This window comes from Rattus rattus, chromosome 2, assembly GCF_011064425.1.
Source record: "Rattus rattus isolate New Zealand chromosome 2, Rrattus_CSIRO_v1, whole genome shotgun sequence".
NCBI lineage: Eukaryota > Metazoa > Chordata > Mammalia > Rodentia > Muridae > Rattus > Rattus rattus.
In genome coordinates this window covers 108,320,533-108,344,731 of record NC_046155.1, presented here as the reverse complement: position 1 = coordinate 108,344,731, position 24,199 = coordinate 108,320,533, and the positions used below count along the sequence as shown (strand labels likewise).

General features: G+C 38.4%; 1 protein-coding gene across 1 annotated transcript; it reads right to left on the bottom strand.

The window, feature by feature from the left end:
• Positions 1-376: 376 nt before the first annotated feature.
• Positions 377-24,199, bottom strand: Ddias (DNA damage induced apoptosis suppressor). Its single transcript, XM_032893209.1, has 6 exons — positions 24,096-24,199; positions 22,916-22,999; positions 15,608-15,736; positions 5,315-5,476; positions 4,253-4,370; positions 377-3,151 (listed from the first exon to the last, which is right to left on the bottom strand). The coding sequence occupies exons 3-6, from the start codon at positions 15,718-15,720 to the stop codon at positions 893-895; spliced, it is 2,652 nt and encodes an 883-aa protein (XP_032749100.1). The 5' UTR covers positions 15,721-15,736; positions 22,916-22,999; positions 24,096-24,199; the 3' UTR covers positions 377-892.

Below are 24,199 nucleotides of genomic sequence, written 5' to 3'. Positions count from 1 at the left end.
CCACCTATTCACCCCCCACACCCTAAATAATAACAGCTTAGACAGGAAACCATGGAAGAGATCTCTTAAAACTTGTAATAAAGATGCTGAAGTGGAGCTCTCCACAACTGAGGGCTTCTGACAGGGGTGTGAGTGGGGAAGACTATGATTTCTTTACATGAAAGACGACTGGGAGTGTCAACATGTTTCAGTGAATATATAGGGAACACAAATTCAACTAGTATTTTTTTTTTTCTTTTTTTGGGGGGGGGGCGCGGAGGTGGCAGGATAGGTCACAAAGGTAGTAGGCAGACCTGGAAGGACTGGAAAGTAAGTGTGATCTAGGTGAATGGTGTGCAATTTCCAAATAATCAATACAAAATTATGACAAAAAAGATATTTTAATTTGTAAAGACTTTATTTCTGTATGTCTATATTTTAACAAATACTTTTAAATATACAAAATTAACATATTAATACAGTCAATGTAAGGAAAAGTGCTCAGTTATCTAAATCACAGTATTCTGGAGAAAAAAAAAGCCATGGTGAAATTCTTGAAAGATCCAACAGCACACAGTACAGTCCATTCTCTATTAACGACTTTCTGTAAGTGTTCAAAATATAGGCTGCTCTCTGTATCAGTGAAAGCAAAAATTTCCAAATAGATTTGCCATTGCTTAAAATTTCTGGGAACTGGATTCATATGACTTTATATGAAAATACTTTGAGTAACCAAGTACTTTTTGTATCAGACACTAAAGTATTATGAAAATGGAAGATGACTTCCATTTGACTCCTGAAAAGCCATCCCCAAATGGATTTTTCCTACTTTCAGCCTGATCATTTATAATCACACTTAAGACACTTTTGGTTTTTTAATTATTGGTACAAAATATAGTCTTTAACTTCTTAATTATTTGTTGGTTTTATGTGTGACTTTTATCAGTTTCTTCCTTGGTAACTCTTTTTGGTCAGGGGAATAATGGACAGCAAGGCATTTTCTTAAACACGTGACTCTCAATCCACAAACATCTGAAATAAATACTTTTTTAGTAGTAGGGGGGACCCATTCGTCCATATCATTTTCAAGGCACTCAGCAGCAGGACAGTGGTTGAGCTTCTGGGTAGATGGTTTTACATTCTTTGGGCAGGTTGGGGTGGCTTGACATTTGCCAGTTAGAGGAGAAATGTTTGTGTTTTTATAATTAGCATTAAGATGTGAATAGAAGGAAGGCAGTATTTTGGAAGCACCATTTAAGCCATGAATTCTTTGGTGGAAGCCTGCAACTGGAGTTGACTGTGAACATGGAACAAAGTCTTGGCTTTCTTCAAAATCACATTCTGAGTCTGACTGAGAGCTTGGTCTTCGATACTCTGAGGGTGATATGCTTTGCAAGGAGAGTTTTTGTGAAGGCTGGTTGCAGTTCTTATTTATAGGATAATTTTCTGTGCAAGATGCTTCCAGTGGTAACAAAATATCCTGTGGTAGTTTGGTAATTTCTCTTTCAGTGTCCTTATCTTTAGCAAAATCATCAAAAAGATCAGCAGAAGCATTGTAGCTGCCTTCATGATCAGCAGAAGAACTTTGTGTTAAGTTATTATTGCTAGGCCTATAAGGCTTTTCTTTTGATATGCTTTTTGGGCTCCCTCGAAAGGTCTCTAAAGGATATGTGAGTTTCCGGCATATTGTGAAATTGTCATCTTGCTTTTCCGGCCATCTATAATTCCACTTATTTTCTAATTTGTGAAGATCAGAAACATCATTGTATTTTTTAGAACAGTTTTGTATTGCCAATTTTTCTTTTGTTCCTGAATGCGATTTTTCTTCACATCCAGTAAAACAGCTGTTACTGAGATCAGAACAGTCACTTATTGAGGTTCTGGGCCTGCATGAAATTTCATTCCTTTGTTGCAGGACCCCACTAGTCCTCTTTTGGCTAATGGAGGCCTTCATGTCATCTGAAGATGTAAACAGAGCTGATGAACAAGTATCTGGTAGAAAATCCTTGGAGATATCGCTCCTATTACTGCCTATAGAGACAGCCGCTGCTGCCTTGTCTGGATGTGACTCTCTTTGGATTTGAGAACTTGAACTAGACTTACTGTTGTAAAAGAAGGCCTCTCTCCTTGAGTTTTCTCTCATTGCTTGTGATGACCTTAAGCCGAAAGGCGGCGTATTTAAGGCTCTAGTATCTCTCAGAGGAGTCAATGATAATCTGCTGTAGTTTTTGTGGCATTTATCAGTGCTATTATCTATACCCTGCTTTCTATTCTTAGCATCTATCTCAGCTACAGCAATCTCACTTTCAACAACTGCTAGAAACTTGTTCAGGCTTTCAGAGAGTGGTATATCATCCCAAATCAAGGAGTCAGACTTCTGGGAAGCACTCGCTGTTTCTTCGGGTTTCAGTGATGACAATGAAAATGCAGAAGATCCCTGTTGAAGAATGGTGGTATTTACTTCACGATGCTGGTAACATGGGATATCATACTGGGAGTAATCATTTTTTTCTGCTTTACTATAGCATTCTAAATTATGTTCCTTAAAGGATTTTTGCATTTGTGAAGGGAAAAAATTAGAGTCAGTCAGTCTACTTTCATGACAACTGCTGCAAATTGGACTCAGTAAACCTAATTCTTCACCCAACTTTCCTGTTGTATTATTCTTGTCCATACAAGAAACAAAGCTCCATAAACTCTGAAGGGAATCGTGGCAGTTCTTAGAACTAGTGTCCTCAGAAAAGGAGACGTAGTGTCCGTTTTGGGTAGGAGTACCACTGGCCACGAGCTGTTCTGAAGCTGGGAAGTCATCATTAGATGTTACTTGTGAATCAGTAGAAGTCAGTTCAAGAGATGGCTGCCAGAATCTGAAAAAGTCCTCTCTGCTACTAGACTCCAAAACCCAGGATGTATTCCCAGAGCCCTGTATGCTGTTGAACTCGCTGTCTGAGTGATCTGAAGTGAGTGACTGGCTGCTATGGTCCTGAGAGTCACAGTGATGTTTCCTGTGTAAAAGCGGATGTAAATAGTCAATGACAGTGAAGCCTGTAAAACGCGGGTCAGGCAGGACGATCTGGGAGGCTACGAGTGTCCTGACTTCTCCTCTGTGCTTACAGCAAGGCTGCTGGAAGTTACTGCAATTGGAATGGTGTCCACATCCATCTCCAAAGTTCTGTGAAAGAATTAAATGAATTTAAATGAGAACAAAATAACTTTCTCTTGGTTCAAGGAGGAAACAGGGAGCAGGAATTTAAAGGTTAAAGGAAATAAAATGCTAACCCTAACTAACTCCTTTACTGTTACTGAAAGACTAACACACATTGAAGACTGTGAACGTAGGCAGAGAGAGACTTATCTTCCAGTCCTGTTTCAGCAGTTACTACGGATGTGGGGTCCCAGATATGCTTCCTAACTCCTCTCATTTATGAAAAAAAGATTATTTGATTAACAATAATACAATCACACAATACTTAGCAAACAGTATTCTGTTATAAATGATGGTACTATTGTATTTGTGAAAGAAAGAACAGAAAAAGGAAACTAAATTATATAATATTTTAACCAAGTAAAGTTCCTTAGCTCTCGGTTTATCTGTTTTGGGGTTTTTCTTAGTGCCCATTTGGTAGTGCTATATTCTCTCTACTACACCCCATTTAGAGTATAATCAAATTTCCACTAATACTTTTTAGTCTAGATCAGTTTGTTACTACTCCTTCAGAGTTGGTACATTTTAAAACTTTCTACTGTTAAGTATTTAAGAACATTCTTCTAAATTTATTCTTTATGAGACCCTGGCCTGGAACTTGCTATGTGGATCGGGCTGTCCTTGAATTCAGATCTAACTAGCCCTGTCTCTTGAGTGCTAGGAGTAAAAGTGTGCATCACAACAGGCTTTAATCTACTCTTAATGTTTTTAATCAATATTCAGATATTTACCTTTAAGGTTGTTTCTCTTCTTTTATAGAAGACATAGATATTTATTATGTAATCGGTACAGAATTTAGAGTAAAATAAAAATAGTCTTCTAAAACCAAATATCTAATACATTTTCTAATTCATAATAAATTCTTCCTTTTAAAGCTCTGAAAACATTGAATTGAACTTCTATGGCTTTTGAAATAGGGAATTGTAACCTATAATATTTAAACAGATCACATGTAAACTAGTTTTAGTTTTAAGTGCTTCTACAGGCTTTACTATCTATGCACTGTTAAAAACAGCGTGGGAAATTACAATCATTTCAGTACATTTAAAAGAAAGATGCTCCAATTACCGTTACTCCAAACACAAAGCTTTGTCCAACAAAACACTTTTCTACTGCTGTGGTCAACAGGCTCTGAGTTCTACCACTGTCCAGGGTTTCTGGGATTTTACTAGAATCCTCAAGGTACCTTTGAAAGAAAAAGAAGTGGTAAGCTTTGAAATTTTATGTTGCAGTAAAATCAGAAGACACAATATTTTCAAATATGTCATGAACCCTGTCAGTTCCATACAGAGGAAAAAGAAGTCTGACCATGGCAATTTGTCCCTATTGTCTGTTCCTGCGCACAGAAGGAGAGAGATGGTTAAAGCTCCCTTCCAAACCCACTATCAGATGTGAACAAATGCCTGCAAGGTCTGGGAAGGGAGCTTAGTGGACTAGCACAGGTAAAGTCTGTGCTTAGTTCAACCTGTAGCTGTGTGTGTGTGTGTGTGTGTGTGTGTGTGTGTGTGTGTGTGTGTGTGTGTGTGTGTGTGCGTGCGTGCGTGTCTGTGTGTGTGTTGTGGGTGTGCGTGAGTGTGTGTGCGTGAGTGTGTGTGTGTGTGTGTGTGTGTGTGTGTGTGTGTGTGTGTGTTGGGGGTGAGGTGGGGGGTATAGATGCTCACTTAATCTTCAGAGCCTGCAATTATACTAAGTAAAAGCAACCGTGGTAGGAACGGTCTTTGAGGTCCTTCTAGTGTCCCTCGCCTTCACTTTGCCTTAAAGTACAATGATGTGAGCACATTTCTCCTGAAAAATGAGTAGGTGAAGAGGGAAGAAGGTTGAAAATGAGAAAATATTTCACTTGTACGGATTCTTAAAGTCTCAAGGCTGTGTCTTTTAGGTCAAGCTCAAGGGATGAATCTGTAAAGTGTCTAACCTAGATTAGAGTTTTATAATATTTTAGTTGCAGAATAGTTACTCTGAACTTAAAACACAATTATGTATTTTTGAGAAAATTTCCTTTTTCAGTTGATATCTTGCCTGAGATAAAGGGCTTTTTAGTAAACGACAAATACCCTCAAGACACGTATTTCTAGATACTATTAGCAAGATGAACAAGCAGTCAGGTAAAACTGCTTTAGAGATCCTTACCTGTGTAAAGCAGTGGCAGTGAGTCCAAAATAAGCATCTAAGCAGCTCCCGAACACAGTAATGACGAATACCGTGTTGGACTCGGCCACTTTCAAGGACAGTCTATATCTGTAGTTGGCACTCTCAGCATCACCAGCACAGCCACACTTGAGACAAGTAAACCTAGCAAAGTGGGAGAGAAAGCAGAGAGTTGTCCAAATATTCCTAATAGATTCAATTCTTCAATTCTTTCTGGCTAACAACCTTTCTTTCTCCCTCCTGAAACAGGGTGTTGGGTGAGAGAACTGGCCCCATTGCTATACAGCTAGGGTCAGCTGGGAACTCTGGACATCCTTTACCTGTCCCCGGGAGGACGGCAGTACTCATGTACTACCACACCTAGGTCAGTAAACTTCTTTATAGGTTTTAGTAGTACCAAACTGGAAGACACATATACCAAACTGCTCAGAAACTGATGGAAAACAGTATAACAAAAGAATAACCAAGAATTTATTTGTATTTTTCTTAAAATCCTGAAAATTAATACATTAGCTTTTAAAAGATTTATTTTTCACTATGTATATGGGTCTGTACCTGTATTAGGCATGTGAATACAGGTGCGCTTGGAAAGCAGAGGTATTGAATGTCCTGGCCAGAGTTATGACCTCTCTACTCCTCAAAATTACTTTAATCACGATATGTTAAGAATATTAGATTATAAAAATTACACATAAAAGGATACAATGAAACTTGTTTTCAAGATAATATGCAACTGTAGCCAAAGGATAGTAAAAATATGCACCAAGTGTGAATTTCATGTTCTATACTGCTTGGTCTTGGGACCATTAGTCTAAAATCTTGAGGGCCCTGGGTATAAAATCTAATGCAGAGGAAAGATAAAACTAGACAAGTTAAGTGAACACTATGGTACAGATTTTTATCAAACTAATGTGTTAGTCTCGCTACTATTGCTGTAATTATTATAACTTCTCTTTATTTGTATGCTAGGCAAATTCTTCACCACTGAGCTATAGGCCTAGGTGGTATTTTCCTCCTTTCGTTTGTAATATCTTATAATTGTTATCTTTACTTTTCATGTTCTGGAATACTGATCCTTTAAACACATGGTAATTGGAGCTACGAGGGGTCCCCTGAGCCCCATTATCTGGCCCACAGCTCTGACTACCTTCCTGAGGACTGTCAGGCTGTACTATAGAGCAAGAGTAATGAAAACTATATGATATTAGCATAAAAAGACAGATTATCAATGAAATAGAATTGAAGACCCAAAAATAAACCCATATGCCTATTGACACTTGATTTTTGACAATGAAGGGAAAAAACCCATAGAATTGAAAAAAAGAAAGCATCTTTAACAAATGGTGCTGGTCTAACTGGATATCTGCACATAGAAAAATGCAAATAGATCCATATTTATTACTTTGCACAAAACTCAAATCCACGTGGATCAAAGACCTCAACATAAAGCCAGACACACAGAAGAGAAAGTGGGGAATAGCCTTGAATGCATTGGTACAGGACATAACTTCCTGAACAGAACGCAGGCAGCTCAGGCACTATGATCAACAATTATTTAATGGGACCTCATGAAACTGAATAGCTTCTGTAAGGTAAAGGACACAATCAATAGGACAAAGTGGCAGCCTACAGAATAGGAAAGATCTTCACCAACTGTACATCTGACAGAGGACTAATATCTAAATTATATAAAGACCTTAAGAAAGTAGACATGAACAAACCCAATAACCCAAGTAAAAAGTGGGCTAGACAGAGAATTCTCATCAGAGGTATCTTTCATGGCTGAGAAGCTCAATATCCTTAGTCATTAGAGAAATGCAAATCAAAACAATTCTGAGATTCCTTCTTACACCCATAAGCATGGCTAAAACCCTTCTGGTCTCCATCTGCACCCAGAGCGAAGGCTGTCCCCACAGCCCTCCTGACCCAAAACCTGCCTGGAGAGAGCTGGTCTCCCAGGAGTGCTCCCCTCCTAAGCCCACAGGTGAGACCCCACTTTTGCTTCACTGACAGCCCAAAGAGGGACCAGAATCATACAGGGCACAGGAACCATGGAGCAGCCTGGGACAGCATCCTTGTGGTCTCCACCTGTGCCCAGGGCTACGGCTGTCCCACAGCCCTCTAGACCCAAAGCCTGCCTGGAGAGAGCAGGTCTCCCAGGAGTGCTCCCACTCCTACGATCACAGGCTCACAGGCGCACAGGAGGGACAAGTTCCAGTCAAAGACAGCAAGACCAACAAACGTCAGAGATAACCAGACGGCGAGAGGCAAGCATAAGAAGTTAAGCAACAGAAACCAAGACTACTTGGCATCATCAGAAACCAATTGTCCTACCACAGCAGATACTGAATATCCCAACACATTGGAAATGCAAGATTTGAATTTAAAAAACCACATCTCATGATGATGATAGAGGACTTTAAGGACATAAATAACTCCCTTAAAGAAATACAGGACAACACAGGTAAACAAGTAGAAGCCATTAAAGAGGAAACACAAAAATCCCTTAAAAAGTTACAGGAAAATACAACTGAACAGGTGAAGGAATTGAACAGAACTGTCCAGAATCTAAAGATAGAAAACTAGGAAAGAGATCAGGAGTCATAGAGGCAAGCATCACCAACAAAATGTAAGAGATTGAAGAGAGAATCCCAGGGGCAGAAGATATCATAGAAAACATTGACGCGACAATAAAAAAAAAAAAAAAAAAAAAAAAAAAGCAAAACACAAAAAGCTCCTAACCTCAAACATCCAGGAAATCCAGGACACACTGAGAAGACCAAACCTAAGGATAATAAATAGGTATAGAAGAGAGCAAAGATTCCCAACTTAAAGGACCAGTAAATATCTTCAACAAAATTATTGTAGAAAACTTCCTAACCTAAAGAGAGGCCCATGAACATAAAAGAAGTCTACAGAACTCCAAATAGATTGAACCAGAAAAGAAATTCTTCCTGTCACATAATAGTCAAAACACCAAATGCAAAAATAAAGAAAGAAGAGAAAAGGTCAAGTAACATATAAAGGCAGAACTACCAGAATTACATCAGACCTCTCACCAGAGACTATGAAAGCTGGAGAAGAACCCGGGCAGATGTCATACAGATACTAAGAGAACACAAATGCCAGCCCAGGTTACTTTATCCTGCAAAACTCTCAATTAACATAGATGGAGAAACCAAGATATTCCATGACAAAACCAAATGTACACAATATCTTTACACAAATCTAGCTCTAAAAAGGATAGCAGATGGAAAACTCTAACACAAGGAAGGGAATTACACCCTAGAAAAAAGCAAGAAAGTAATCTTCTTTCAACAAACCCAAAAGAAGATGGCCACACAAACATTATTCCACCTTTAACAACAAAAATAACAGGAAACAACAACCACTATTCCTTAATGTCTCTTAATATCAATGGACTCAATTCTCCAATAAAAAGACCTAGACTAACAGACCGGATACGTAACAGGACCCAGCACTTTGCTGCATATGGGAAACATACCTCAGTGACAAAGACAGATACTACCTCAGAGTAAAAGGCTGGAAAAAAAAATTCCCAAGCAAATGGTCCCAAGAAACAAACTGAAGTAGCCATTCTAATATTGAATAAAATCAACTTTTAATCAAAAGTTTTCAAAAAAATAAGGAAGGATACTTAATACTCAAAGGAAAAATCTACCAAGATGAACTCTCAATTCTGAACATCTATGCTTCAAATGCAAGGGCACCCACATTCATAAAAGAAACCTTACTATAAAGCTCAAAGCATACATTGCACCACACACAATAACAGTAGGAGATTTCAATACCCTACTCTTATCAATGGACAGATCATAGAAACAGAAACTAAACAGAGATACAGTAAAACTAACAGAAGTTATGAATCAAATGGATTTAACAGATATCTATAAAACATTTCATCCTAAAACAAAAGGATATACCTTCTTCTCAGCACCTCATGGTATCTTCTCCAAAACTGACCATATAATTGGTCACAAAACAGACCTCAACAGATACAGGAAGATAGAAATAATCCCATGCATCCTATCAGATCAACATGGACTAAGGTTGGTCTTCAAAAACAACAGAAAGCCCATATACAAATGGAAGCTGAACAATGCTCTACTCAATGACAACTTGGCCAAGGAAGAAATAAAGAAAGAAATTAAAGACTTCTTAGAATTTAATGAAAACGAAGGTACAGCATACCCAAACTTATGGGACACAATGAAAGCTGTGCTAAGAGGAAAACTCATAGCTCTGAGTGCCTCCAAAAGGAAACAGAAGAGAGCATATACTAACAGTCTGACAATACGCCTGAAAGTTCTAGAACAAAAAGAAGCAAATACACCCGAGAGGGGTAGATGGCAGGAAATAATCAAACTCAGAGCAGGAATCAACCAAGCAGAAAGAAAAAGGATTATACAATGAATCAACAAAACTAAGAGCTGATTCTTTGAGAAAATCAACAAGATAAACTCTTAGCCAGACTAACCAGAGGGCACAGAGAATGTATCCAAATTAACAAAATCAGAACTGAAAAGGGAGTCTTGATAACAGAATCTGAGGAAATTAAAAAAATTATCAGATTCTACTACAAACGCCTATACTCAACAAAACTGGAAATTCTGGAGAAATGGACAATTTTCTAGACAGATACCAGGTACCAAAGTTAAATCAAGATCAGATAAACCATCTAAACAGTCCCATAACCCATAAAGAAATAGAAGCAGTCATTAAAAAAGTCTTCCAGCCAAAAAAAAGTACAGGAGCAGATGGGTTTGGTGCAGAATTCTATCATACTTTCAAAGAAAACCTAACACCAAAACTCTTCAAAGTAATTCACAAAATAGAAACAGAAGGAACACTACCTAATTTGTTCTTTGAAGTCATAATTACACTTACACCTAAACCTCACAAAGACCCTACAATGAAAGAGAAATTCAGACTAATTTCCCTCATGAATATCGATGCAAAAATACTCAATAAAATTCTCGCAAATGGAATCCAAGAACACATCAAAACGATCATTCAGCATGATCAAGGAGGCTTCATCCTAGGGATGCAAGGATGGTTCAATATATGGAAATCCATCAATGTGATCCACTATATAAACAAACTTAAAGAAAAAAACCGCATGATCATCTCATTAGATGTTGAGAGAGCATTTGACAAAATTCAATAGCCCTGCATGGAAAGTCCTTGCAAAGATCAGGAATTCAAGGCTATACCTAAATATAGTAAAAGCCATATACAGCAAACCAGTAACCAACTTCAAACTAAATCTCCATTCAGAAACTTGAAGCAATCCCACTAAAATCAGGGACTAGACAAGACTGCCCACTCTTTCCCTTCCTATTCAATATAGTACTCGAAGCCCTAGTTCTGGCAATTAGATAACAAAAGGACATACAAGGGACAGACATTGGAAAGGAAGAAGTCAAAATATCAATATCTGCAGATGATAGGATAGTATACTTAAATGACCCCAAAAATTCCACCAGAGAACTCCTAGAACTGATAAACAACTTCAGCAAAGTGGCTAGATATAAAATTAACTTGAACAAATCAGTAGCCTTCCTCTACTCAAAGGATAAACAGGCTGAGAAAGATAATAGGGAAACAACACCCTTCACAATTGCCACAAATAATATAAAATACCTTGGTGTGACTTTAACCAAACAAGTGGAAGATCTATATGACAAGAAGGAAAGATCTCCCATGTTCATGGATTGGCAGGATTAATACAGTAAAAATGGCCACCTTGTCAAAAGCAATCTACAGATTCAATGCAATCCCCATCAAAATTCCAACTCAATTCTTCATAGATTTAGAAAGAGCAATTTGCAAATTCATTTGGAATAACAAAAAAACCCAGGATATCGAAAACTGTTTTGAACAATAATAGAACTTCTGGGGGAATCACCATTTCTGACCTCAAGCTGTATTACAGAGCAATTGTGATTTAAAAAAAAATGCATGGAATTGGTACAGAGAAAGGCAGGTATTTCAGCAGAATAAAATTGAAGACTCAGAAATAAACCCACACAACTATTATCACTTGATCTTTGACAAAGCAGCTAAAACCATCCAATGGAAAAAAGAAAGCATTTTCAACAAATGGTGCTGGTTCAACTGGAGGTCAGCATGTAGAAGAATGCAAATTGATCCATTCTTATTGCCCTGTACACAGCTTAAGTCCAAGTGGATCAAGGGCCTCCACATAAAACCAGATACACTGAAACTAATAGAAGAGAAAGTGGGGAAGACCTCAAACACATAGGCACAGAAAATAATTTCTTAAACAGAACACCAATGGCTTATGCTCTAAGATCAAGAATCGATAAATGAGACCTCATAAAATTGCAAAGCTTTTGTACAGCAAAGTACACTGTCAACAGGACAAAATAGCAGCCAACAGATTGGAAAAAGGTCTTTATCAATGTTACATCCCTTAGAAGGCTATTATCTAAAATATACAAAGACCTCAAGTTAGACTCCAGAGAACCAAATAATCCTATTAATGTTTAATATAATTATGTGGAGGCCCTTGATCTACTTGGACTTAAGCTTTGTACAGGGCAATAAGAATGGATCAAATCACAACAACCCTGAGATTCCACCTCACACCAGTCAGAATGGCTAAGATCAAAAACTTAGGTGACAGCAGATGCTGGTGAGGATGTGGAGAAATAGGAATCCTACTTCATTGTTGGTGGGAAGATATGTTTGACCCCACAGCCACCAGGATGAGCTTCTTTTCAGCCTTCAAATTCATCTGCATTAAATTTGGTATATCCCCTCCTTTGTGAAATGTGACTCTTTTGGTAGCCAGGGAATTTGATCTTGAGTCCATGCAGGGTCTCAATCACATGTTCCTTATTCTCCAGCTTGGTGTGGATGTACATGAAGACCCAGGCAGTGTGAACTCTAGCCACTGTGCCCCAGGGCTTCCTAAACATATCTGTCAAAAGGCTAGGCTGGGACAGCATTGAGATAAGAAATGTGACTATTAGTGTCTTCAAGGTCCCTTAGGCAAACCCATATAGGCTGCATACTTAGGCAAACCCATATAGGCTGCATACACTCCCAAGGTTGCTTCTGTTTACGGTCACAGCGTTTAAGAGGAACACCTTATTTTGCTTTGAGATAAGATCTTTCACTGAATCTGGAACTAACTGATCAGCAATACTACTTGTCAGCAAGCTACAAGGCATCTTGTCTCTGCTTCCTTGGACTGGTACTAAAGGTATACAACTGCTTTTTACAAAGCATGGTGTGGGGTTCTGAACTCTGAACTCTATTCCGATGCTTGTATAACAAATACTTCACTGAGTTGTCTCCTTAGCCCTTAGGATGTACTTGAAATGTCTCTACTCTTTGATCTAGGAGATTAAAAAAGTTGTCTCCACAAAATAACAAAACCCTTATTATAGCTGTCATTGCTAAGGATTTGGGGTTGAAATAGGATCTACAGAGGCTATGGTTGGGGAACTCATCACAGACTTGGTGGCTAATGTAGTGGCATAAATGAAAGAGGAGAATTTCTATATTCTGTGTTGGCTGATTTCTACTAAGGAAAAGGGAAAGCAGAAGTGAAAACAGAAAAGGTTAAGCATCATACTTGAGTTTTGTGTTATTATCAATGTAATATAAATAGGCACACGTTACTTTTCAGTGAATTGATTTTCCACAGGTAATGACCAGGTGCTATGGGGTTTTATGCATCTAAGCAGTCCAGTTGGAGCTCCTTTCCTAGGGTTTTTAAGTGGGAATTTGAGTATAAACTGCACTGTTCAGAGGTAATATGGTGAGTATGAACGTAGACCATAATCACATTGTTTAGCCTTGAATGTTTCTGTACCTAACTAGCTGAGTGTGTGATTTGGGGCAAGCCACTTTTCTAAGCTTCAGTTTTCTACAAATTTGGCTATCAACAATAGCATCCATTTCATAAAAACCTCTTGTATTAAAGAGATGAATGTCTGCCAAGCATTTGGCATCATGCCTAGCACACAGCAAACAGAAACTTATAAACTGGTAGTGAAAGAATAAAAAATACAGCTAAGAAGTCAGAAGTTTAAAAATGCTATCTCACCTCCAAGAAGCCCTAAATACCTCAAATTCCAGACCCTGCCCTCTACCTGTAAGTAAGTAAAAGGTCACATTTCTTGAGCCTGCTCTCCCAGGAACTAGATAAAAGGACTAGATAAAAGGAACTAGATAAGGTCCTTAGATATGCGATTCCAGACCTAGTAAAGATAACAGAAAGCTTCTTCCAGGAACTAGCTGACCATAAAGTTAAGCAATCTTGAGAGACAGGAAGCTTTTTCTTGTGATTTTCCAATGACACCATCCCTGCCCACTTGGGTTGTGGCTTCTTCCTTTAAATACCCTTTCTCCCAGCCTCTCGGGGTCGAACTCCTATGCCCCTGCGTGGGATATGAGTCTCGACCCCAGTGCACTGGTTCCTATCGATAAACCTCGTATGATTACAGCAAGGGATGGTCTTGTGTGAGTTCTTGGGGGTTGCGTCATCCTGAGACTTGAGTGAGGGTCTCCCCACTCTAGGGGTCTTTCAGTAGCACTAATCCTACAGAGCTAACAATGGTATTCCACCCAAGTTTCTGTGAAGGATTATCTTTAAGATAAATCCTTGGTCTATTGGCTACAGTGATGTAGGCTTGTGATCCTAGTAATTGGAAAGCAGAAGCAAGAGGACCAAAAGTTCAATGCAAGCTGGGCTATATAGTGATATTCTAGTTCACTTGGAAAAGACCACAAAGTTTAAAGAATAGTTTACATCTGTATATTACATCTGTGTTACTGATCTATACAAATGTTCTGTGTATGTTATGTATATTAACCTACCTGATCCAAATAAAAATTCCAAGAGGTAGATTTTTTTTGTCCAGTTTTAGGCCCAACACTACATAGCTATGATGGAGATGGCTGTGGCTATGATGTCTAATGTTTATACTTTCCCTCCTTGGGATGCTTAGCTAGAAGGACTGCCACAAGTTTGAAGTTAGCTTGGGATGATATACAGTGAGTTTCAGGCCAACCTAGGTCCCACCATTCAAACAAAAGGGGGCAGGGGTAATATCAGACTCAAGCATTCTGGCTCCACAGAATAATGTTAACCGCCATGACTTACTGCAATAGGGAAAGTATACTTGTAAAAGCTCTTCAGCAAAAATAAGTGCCGTTTTAGAAGTCCTCGTATTGTGTACTAGATTTCTGTGTTATTTTTATATAGTTATTCCATACTGTAGATATTATTATTCAAACCTACAAATATATACGTACAGAATCTACATCTCCTGCCTGGTGTTGTACCATTAGTAGATGTTAGCAACCTATCTGCAATCTTATGCAAAATGAACTTGAAAAATTCCATTGTGTTTTTAAGAAAGGTTCTTGATTTCCCCCCATACCCCATTCAATTCTAACTTGACAAGTGACTAGTGAAAATTATTAGTTCATTACTTTTATTTAAATATTACTAGGCATTACTACCATCAAAATTTTATATTTAATATCTAGACATAAAGCTATCAAAGAACTCCAAACCGAACTTTTTACTTCTACTCTACAAAGATAGGTGGTGTATATATATACATACATATATATATATATTTTGGGGTCTCAACAATATTTGGCTACAATGATTCTGTCATGGTACTCAGATGTAGCCAAACAACATTGTAGTTGTTGAACTAGAATTTGAACATATCTGACCTGAAATTCTGAACTTGAGAGTACTTGCAAAAGTTTCAGAGCATAACATGACTTGAGGAGTTGTAGACTTTGACACCAGGGTTACCATATCAGAGCTGTGAATTCCAGAATAGCCTGAGCTGCAGAGAACTACTCACTAACAAACAAACACATTCATTTTGAAGCATTTGTATTTCAAGTTTAGATCAGGCATACTCCAACAAAGCCTATGCAAATGTTCTTATAGCTCCAAAGTTCTAGAATCTGAAACAGATCTGTCTCCAAGTAAGCATGGTGCCAGCTACTAAGTTTATATATGTATATATTTTAAAAATAACCTGAGGACCATGAAAAAAAACCCACAAATACTCTTTAAAACTTTCCTCTAGAAATTGGATTACTACTCAAATCTATTCTAAAACTAACAGAGGAACCAACTCTGAAATTTTCAACGAGAGTCCGATGTTCTGGTAGGGAAAATCCAGTATGCATTTGCCATGAGTCACAGAAAGTGTCTTGTTGTATTTCCCCTTATACAGTTTTTACTTTTACCTTTTGGACTCAAGGAATATCTTGGAGAAGCACCTTTGACATGATGGATATATAAAACTTGAATTCTGGAGAGCAAGTACTGAGGCAAAAAGGAATTTCCGTCTTCTATTCATGTGCCTTTATCTTGTCCTACAAAAGAAAACAAGTGTGAGGTCCAATGCAAATGTTAAATCACACATGAATACCATTCTCCTGTGCCCCACGGTGGACATCTTCACTGTTTAACAGATCATTGACTTCTCCAAACCTACAGTTGGAATTTCATATTTCTGAATATAATTCTTATCAAAAGCAGTCAGTCGATATTATCTTTTGTTTCATTAGAAGTGAAAGCAGTGCCAATATTCTTGCACTGGGGGATTAAATCTGGGGACGCATACATGGTAATCAAGTACTGAACTATATTCTGAGGCCTGTGATGATATACTGAAAAACTAATTTCTTTTTTGCTTTTTAATTATTAAAAGAATTAAAAGAAACATTGAATGACTACTTCTGAGCAACTAGTCTCCTCTAGTAATTTATTTGAGAAATCACTTAGCTTACTCACATCTTTTACAAAAGATATAGAAGTTATGGTTACAATTTTAATGGGAAGGATTTTCCACGAACCAACTTCTTTCTTCCTCCTCCCTGTGCTTTTGGGAGTTCTCCCTATTTTGTCCAGGCTGGTCTTGAACTCATGGGCTAAAGTGATTCTGAGAAATTTATTATTTGGGCCAGTAGCTGAAATGTCTTTAGATTTCCTTGCGTGGAATTTTACAGTTTAAAGAAAAAGGAGACAGTTAGCAAGTAAGAACGGTACAGGTCTAAGAGGTCAGGGTGCTCATGTTTGTTTTACAGTCCTTGTTTATACAAGCATGCCGAAGATAGAAAAACACTGCTCTCTTCTTTTATAATTTCATTTTAAATTCTTTAAATTGTACATTGACTTACCATTTCCCCTCTATGATTAACTTATACACGGCATAAAATAAATGCTTTCAATAAAGAAGTCTATGTTTTTTTTCCAGAGATATATCAATTTGTGTGATGTTTCTGGGTCTGAAATCAGTAAATTCTGACAAAGTAAAATTCAGTTAGACATGGCTTTTCAAGGATCATTAACAGAAATGTGTTAACTGTAAAATATGTCTACAAATCCTGAGTCAAGACATAATGTTTCCATGAGAAGAAGATTTTCTCGCTGCTTTCCCAATGATTTCTCACTGGGTATATATGCTCTATTAAGGGTAGATCTAGGTATATATGCTCTATTAAGGGTAGATCTGGGTATATATGCTCTATTAAGGGTAGATCCCATATCCAGCAGGAGATGGCTAACACAACACGAACTCAAAGACTTTCGTCTCAAATTGCTTTGTTTGGGCATCTTTTTCTTCCTGATCTTTTGCTTGTTTGTATATTGTGGTTTCTGAATTTTTATGGTGTTTGTGTGTGCGCACACATGTGTGCTTTTCTTGTGCATTTTCTTTTTTTAAATTCTTTTTATTTGCTTGTTTCTTTTTTCCAACATTTCCAACTTCTAGTGAAAATTACGTTTTCTCACATGATATCTTGATTGCAGTTTGCTCCCTTCTACTCCTCCCAGTCAGTTCCTCCCTCCCTCTCCTTCCATCTCATTTCACTCCCTTTCTGTCTCTCCTTAGAAAACAAAACAGGATTCTAATAATAAAATAAAATACAGAAGTTAACACATTGGAATTGAAGAAAAAAAAAAAAAAAGGAAAAGAGCCGGAGAGAAGGCTCAAGAAAGAGAAATCCACTCACTTACACACTCAGGAATCCCATGAAAGCCCTACACTAGAAGCCATAACATATAAACAAAGGGCCTCTGTATCTCCTGTACATGTCTTAGCCTCTGAGACTTCACATGATTGTGTTGATAAGTCCTTCTTCCTCTCTGGCCTCCATTCTTTCTGCTTCCTCTTCCACAGGGTTTCAGAGCCCTGAGGGGAGGGATTTGATGCACACATCCAGATAGGGCTGAGTGTTCCAAGGTTTCACATTCTCTGCATATCTACATATCTATATCTATATCATATCCCAACAGATACAGGAGGAAGCTTCTCTGTGGATAGCTGAGCAAGGTACTGATAAGATAGTAGCAGAGCGCCATTAGGTCATTTCATTGCTAGTTGTTGTTATTTAAAACAGTAGTAGTACTTGGTTATCCTAGGCCTCTAGGCTTGTTTGTTTTCTAGAGAGAGAAAGGTGTGGCGTTTGATGGGCTGGAGGAAGAGGGAAAGATCTGAGATGGAGGAGAGGAAACCATGATCAGAATATATTCTAAGAAAAAACGTTTTCAATTAAAATAAAATTTCCCATCAAAGCTAAAAAATGAAAATTTGTAGATACAAGTTAAATATATAGACCCACCTATATTCAGAAAGGTAGTGTAGAAACCCCTTAGGTATACATGATTAGGTTACAAAGTTTTGTCAAACACATCCAGGTACTCCTAGATTTGCTTGCCACCTTGGAAATCTTTAAAAATGAAGTAGTTTACAATATAATTTACAAGGAAAAAGCAGAACGGGGTCCACCAAAAACCCATCATTAGTGCTAACAGCTCAGGTTCCAGTCTTGTTCGGATAGCCATGTTGATGAGACTTCATGGGTGAAACCTGTGATATTTCAGCCATGTGGGTGCTAGGAATTGAACATGTGTCCTCAGGAAAAGCAGTCAATGTTCTTAACCACTGAGCTATTTCTCCAGACCCCTTTTCTTATTTTATTTCGTTTCCTTGGTATTTATGTTCTAATAATTTCTTAAAGGAACGAAGAAAGGTGTTGTTTCTTGCCTTCTGCCCACTAAGCGGTTCACATTCTTTGCTGCTTTCCATTCATCCCACACTTCCACTGTATAGTGCAGACTGTCAATCCCAGCATTAGGGCTGCATGCATGCATGCAGCTAGATTTTATATGGGTACTGCGGATCTGCACTGAGGTCCTCAAGCCTGTACAACAAGCAGTGATACCCACTGAGCTATCTCTCTAGCCCTCTAGGTTTAAACATTTGATTATGTTGTGGGCCAGTCTTTAGGAGATCCAATACAGAATTCCCTATTCTATGTGGACATTCTTTATGCACTGTGGGTTATATCATTCCTTGGCAGGTAGGCCTCTGCTGTTTAAGAAAAGTAGCTGAGTGCCAGGCAGTGGTGGCACACGCCTTTAATCCCAGCACTTGGGAATCAGAGGCAGGTGGATCTCTGTGAGTTCATCACCAGCCTGGTCTACAGAGCTATGAAAAGGGCTACATAGAGAAACCTCCAAACCAGAGGAAAAAAACATAACAACACACACACACACACCAAAATAAGGAAAAGAGCAGTATATGAGTCTCTGAGAGCCAAACAGTAAGCAGAGCTCCTCCACGGACTATGTTTCAGGTCCTGCTTCTAGGTTCCTACCTTAGCCTCCCTCTGTGATGGACAAGCCAAATAAATCCTTTCCTCCCATTATTTATAAATTTTATTACAGATACTTTAGACGGGTTGATTTATAATTTAACTAAGACACTGTGTTGTATTGTGGGTACATATGTTTTCCCTCAAGTACTAGGGATTGAACCCTGGGCCTCATTCATATTAAGCAAGCATTTTACCACTGATCTACATTTACAAACTCTTTTTGGGACATCTTGTAAGTTTCCCAAGGCTGGGATGGAATTCGAGATCCTCCTGACTTAGCTTCCAAGTAGGTGGGATTACAGATCTATGCCACCAGGCCTGTCTAGATAATACAACTCATCAACACGGGAAAAAATATAAGTATGGCATTTTGGAATTGATTTTTAAATTATGCAATAACAAATTGCTATATTTTAAGGTTGGCTGTTGACTTTTATTTAAGGATTTATTGCCCTCTAGTGGATCAAATTCATATGTTAAAAAACAAAACCCTGTAACTCATAGGTAAACTTAAGAATTGAAATGAAAGAGGTCAGTTTATTATTTTTAATTGGTGTTTTACCTGGTAAACCTACATTGTAAAAAGACACTTCATTCATTGAATGAAGGACAATAACACAGTAATCATTCTTCTCTGTCCAATCATAATGTTTCTTTCATGATAAATGTAGTCTATAATAATGAATAATGAATATATGATAAATGAATATATTCATATTCTTTTAGCTCTATCAGTTAACAAAACATGTCCCAACTTAATAAACTCACTATATCTACGTATTGTAATAAATTGTACAGTTGCTAAATGCCAATTGTTACAGTATACAAGTCAGAGACAGAAAGACACAGTTCTTTCCTAGTCACTAGATTTATGTTCTAGTATAAGTGCTCACAGAACATAATGTAACTGATAATTATCATCACATGATACCATGAGAAAAATCCAAGAGGAAGACTAATCAGAGTTTTGCTTGGAGGTGGAGTGGGGTGAGGAGAGAGACAGGGTTAGAATAATATAACTTTCATTTATAAAAAAGTATTTTCTGTCAAAACATCATTAACAATGTTCTATATCTGTTGTGGTAAAAATAAAAAACCTTTTATCCCACGCTAAAGTCGGCACACAGGGCCTCTGGGGGATATTTTCATCTCAGCAAAGTGTCTCACATGCTAAGCTCCATCCCATTTCACACTGCCGACGGCTACTCTCTGAGCCTAGAAGCAATCTCTCTACCCATGTAGTTCCCGAGGCAGGTCGTTGTCACGCAGGTTTCATACAGAGACTGCCTATCTTGTGGATCTCTTACTGCGGACTCAAGTCGCCACTTGAAAGAACACACCTAATCTCTGATCCGATTGATAAGATATAATTTGCTCATCTAGAAAGCACAAAATCCTGTACACACCCATCCCCTAAAAACAGTCAAAACCTGTACCTAGCGTAGAATAGAATCTTAACATCTGCTGCCATGTTCTCCTAGCTCCTCCTCTCTTGCTTCTAAAATCTTCATTCCTGTCCATCCTTTCTTCTCATCCAAAGACAGGCCTTGTTCTATCCTGTACCTGCCTTCACCTGCATAATGACATCAACCTTTATATATATGTGTTTGTCTCTGTGTACGTACTCCTTTGTGCAGGTGCCCATGTCCAGGTGCTGTCCTGGAGCTGGTGTTACACTAGGTAACACTAGTGGATGTGGGTACTGAAAATTGAGCCAGGTCCTTTAAGAGCAGCTAGATCTCTTAACAGCTAAGCCATTTCTCCCCTAAATGTATAGCCTTTATAATAAGAAAAAGGCAATGAAAGCAGTAGGTAGGAAACTTAGCGATAACATACAAGGGAAACGTCAGCTCCTCCTAATCTCATACACATAAAAGTAGAAATGAGACTGGGGGGAGAGTGAGAGAAAAGTCTAAGTGTCATGGGTGTCATGGCACAGAAAGGAGAGCTAATTTTTTTAGAGATTGCTTAAGTCAGTGTCCAAGAAGCCTCTGATAGGCTTCGGCTTAAAGCTCTATGGGGGAACTACACCATAACCAAAGATGCTTCTAATTTATCATCAAACAGAACTGTATATCAGCCTCTCTCTCTCTCCCTCCCCCCTCCCTGTATGTGAGAGTGATAACTGCATGTTAAGATAAACTGGAAAGAGAAAGGTACTTAATGAAGGGACATAGGGTGGATCAGTGAATAGGGACATGAGAAGGGAAAAAAGCCCCTCACCTTGGAATCTAGTTTGCCTTATTTTTTTTTTTTTTTTTTTACAATGAATCCAGAAACTCCAAAGCAACTGAAGCCAAAGCTGAGTATGTAGATGTATATTCTGAAGACTTTTCAAATAGGTATTAACTTACTCTAGCTAGGAGTTTTGAGTTTTAACAGGATCGCACCTTTTTTTCACCCCTAAATCTAAGCAGTGCACCTTATAAGACCATCTTACTATTGGAATTACGAAAGCCTCATAAATTACTTCCTTGGGTTAATGAATCAGCCACAGGATCATATATATAGCAAGACACTGTAAACACATTCTAGCATCTCGTGAAGCACACTGTGTCTTGAAATTGTCATTCTATCCTTTTCCTAAATGACTCTATCTCAATACTTAATAAACTCATCAACTCTGCTCAGTCTTTTCTGAGGCATAGTCAAGGATCAGGTTTACCTGATGGGAATCTCTAAGGAAGAAGGGAACTTCTCAGGCTGAGGATGGATATGCACGGAAGGCAGAGACAAAATTTACAGCAGAAGGTAAAATGATGTTGAAAACTACTGTTGAAACATTAACCAGGAAAGCCTTGGTGCATACAACACAACTTTTCTGTTTAGTATCATTTCTGAGGTATTTTTAACAGAAACTAAGAAGGGAGCATTTGAGGTAGAACAAAACCAAACAAACCAGGACATTGTGTTCAAGAACAGGAATTTGGTTGTGGATCAGGCTAATAATGCGTTCTATTCATCAATGTGAATCAATGCAACCATGCAAAGACTTCCATAATGCCATTCTTACAGGAAAGCCAACTGTATTTAGGAGTCTCACAAATTCAAAGTTAATAAGTAACAAAAATTGAATTTTGTTAAGTCTTTCTTGTCACAAAATCCTTTCAATTTTAGTAAGTAATACTATTTCTAACTAACCATATGGCCAAATACTTAAGACTCTCTGTCTCTCCCCCAACATGCAATGTCATATCCAACATTTTTACCCTCCCCTCCCTTTTTGAGACATCGTCTTTCTATACAGTTCTGGCTCTCTTGGAACTCAATGCGTAGACCAGGTTGGTCTTGAACTCAAGAGATCTACCTGCCTCTGCTTCCCGCCCGCCCAGCTTATTCCTTTTTAATATTTATTCTTTTAGAATTTCATACGCTGTGTCTTATATTTCTCCTCCCCCACCTTCCTACCCACCCAACTTCAGATTCTTTCTCAAAAAACAAAAAACAAAGTTGGAAATGGTGGTAAAAGCCTTTAATCCCACACTCAGGAGGCAGAGGCAGGGTGATCTCTGTGGGTCTGAGGCCAGCCAAGGATACAGAGAGACCTGGTCTCAAAAACAAACAAAACAACAAAACCACCAAGCCCATTGTGGTTAGAATACTGGGACTCCTCCCTCTCTTCTCCCTTCCCTTTCCAAGCCATGCCATATTCACCCATTTAAAATCAACTCTTTAGAGGAGACTTTCCAGATCCATGGTTATTTCTAGACCCATTTTTTTTTAAAACATAAGATTTTCCTCCACAGCCCTTAAGTCTCTTTGTATCTCAGGCTGGCTTCAAACTAGAGATTCTCATGACTCCAGAGTGCTAAGGTTATCAATATAGGTCTCCATACTCAATTTTGCTATTCTGTTTAATTCTATCCAAAAAGGGGGCAGAGGGGTACTTACCCTAGGACAGCAGTCTCTATTGATAATTGAAGTCATCCAAAACCTGGCCCTTCTTGGCATAATGGGAGGCACTTAAAATTTTATCTGAGGAATGAATAAAAAAAAAATGACAGAGTGTTCTGTGATCCAGTTTTAAAAGGTCAAAAAATGCTTTAAATTTAAGATGCTTTTAAAAATGCTTTCGAAGTCAGTCTTGGTGGAACGTAACTATAAATCTAGCACTTGGAAGATAGAGGCTGGATGATCAGAAGTTCAAGGCCAGCCTTGGGTATAAAATCCTGTTCTCTTAACTCACACACATAAAACAAACCAAACCAAACCAGAAAGGCTTTGCAAACTAAGAAATTACTAATGAGTCAGGATAAAAAGAAGTTTTGGAGGTTGAGAGGATGGTGCCTTTGAGGAATATACAAGATAACCTGGGGTTGGGGATAATTCAATATGCCATGAACAGTGTGTGTGATATCCTGGGTTTTATCTCCTACCCCGAGAGGGTGTGTGTGTATGTGGGTGCAGGTTGGAGAGGCAAGTAAGGCCAAAGAGCTTTTTAACCTACCTTAAGGAATTTGGACTTAAAACATCGGGAAAATAGAAGCATCTAAAACAAGTTAAATGGTGAGTATCTTGGTCAAAAATTTTCACCTATCTGCCTGGTCTTATGGAGAATGGATAAACAGGGGAAACAGCTGAAGGCTACTGTCACAGCATGCAACAGTCACAGGTTAGAATATGGTAGTGGCAGTGTTCAGTGGGGGCTTGAATTTTCATCTTAGATGTGGATTCGAGAGATCAAGGAAAATAGAAAAGCTTCAGTTTCTGGATTGCGTGCATTATTCGGTAAAATACTTTTTCTGGGCAATCAGAGTAATCTGAAAAAGCAAAACAAAACATCTTTGCCAGCAACTGGCAATATTCTGCACAGTAGCCTGCTGACATATTTTTATGTCCCAGTTTAAAGTCGAGCCTTTTCCTTTCTGGGCTTCTGGGGCTCTGCAGCAACGGTAAAGTGTAAACATTTGCTAAAGAACATGAAAAGGATTGACTCTCTCGTTTAACCTCGTATCCGGCTTTTACGGCCAAGAGTCTTGAAATAAATCCAAATGGAGCTCAAGGTTACAGTGCCTCGTCAGCAGTCTCTCTACCTAGAGCCCCCCAAGAATTCCTTTCTTCAGCTTCTCACCTGAAGCAAAGGACCCAGGCAAGCCCGGGCAACCATGAAGGAACTCCGGCCTTCCGGACAGCCGCTCTCCAAACGCCCGCAATCGAATCTCCCGCGTCCTTTTC

Bases quoted from the DNA above. Each gene is read 5' to 3' on its own strand.
- Ddias (XM_032893209.1), bottom strand. From the start codon at position 15,720: ATGAATAGAAGACGGAAATTCCTTTTTGCCTCAGTACTTGCTCTCCAG. The intron at 5,477-15,607 runs GTAAAAGTAAAA...CCACTTTGCTAG, and splicing joins ATATTCCTTGAGTCCAAAAG to GTTTACTTGTCTCAAGTGTG. The intron at 4,371-5,314 runs GTAAGGATCTCT...TTTCTTTCAAAG, and splicing joins ACTGCCACTGCTTTACACAG to GTACCTTGAGGATTCTAGTA.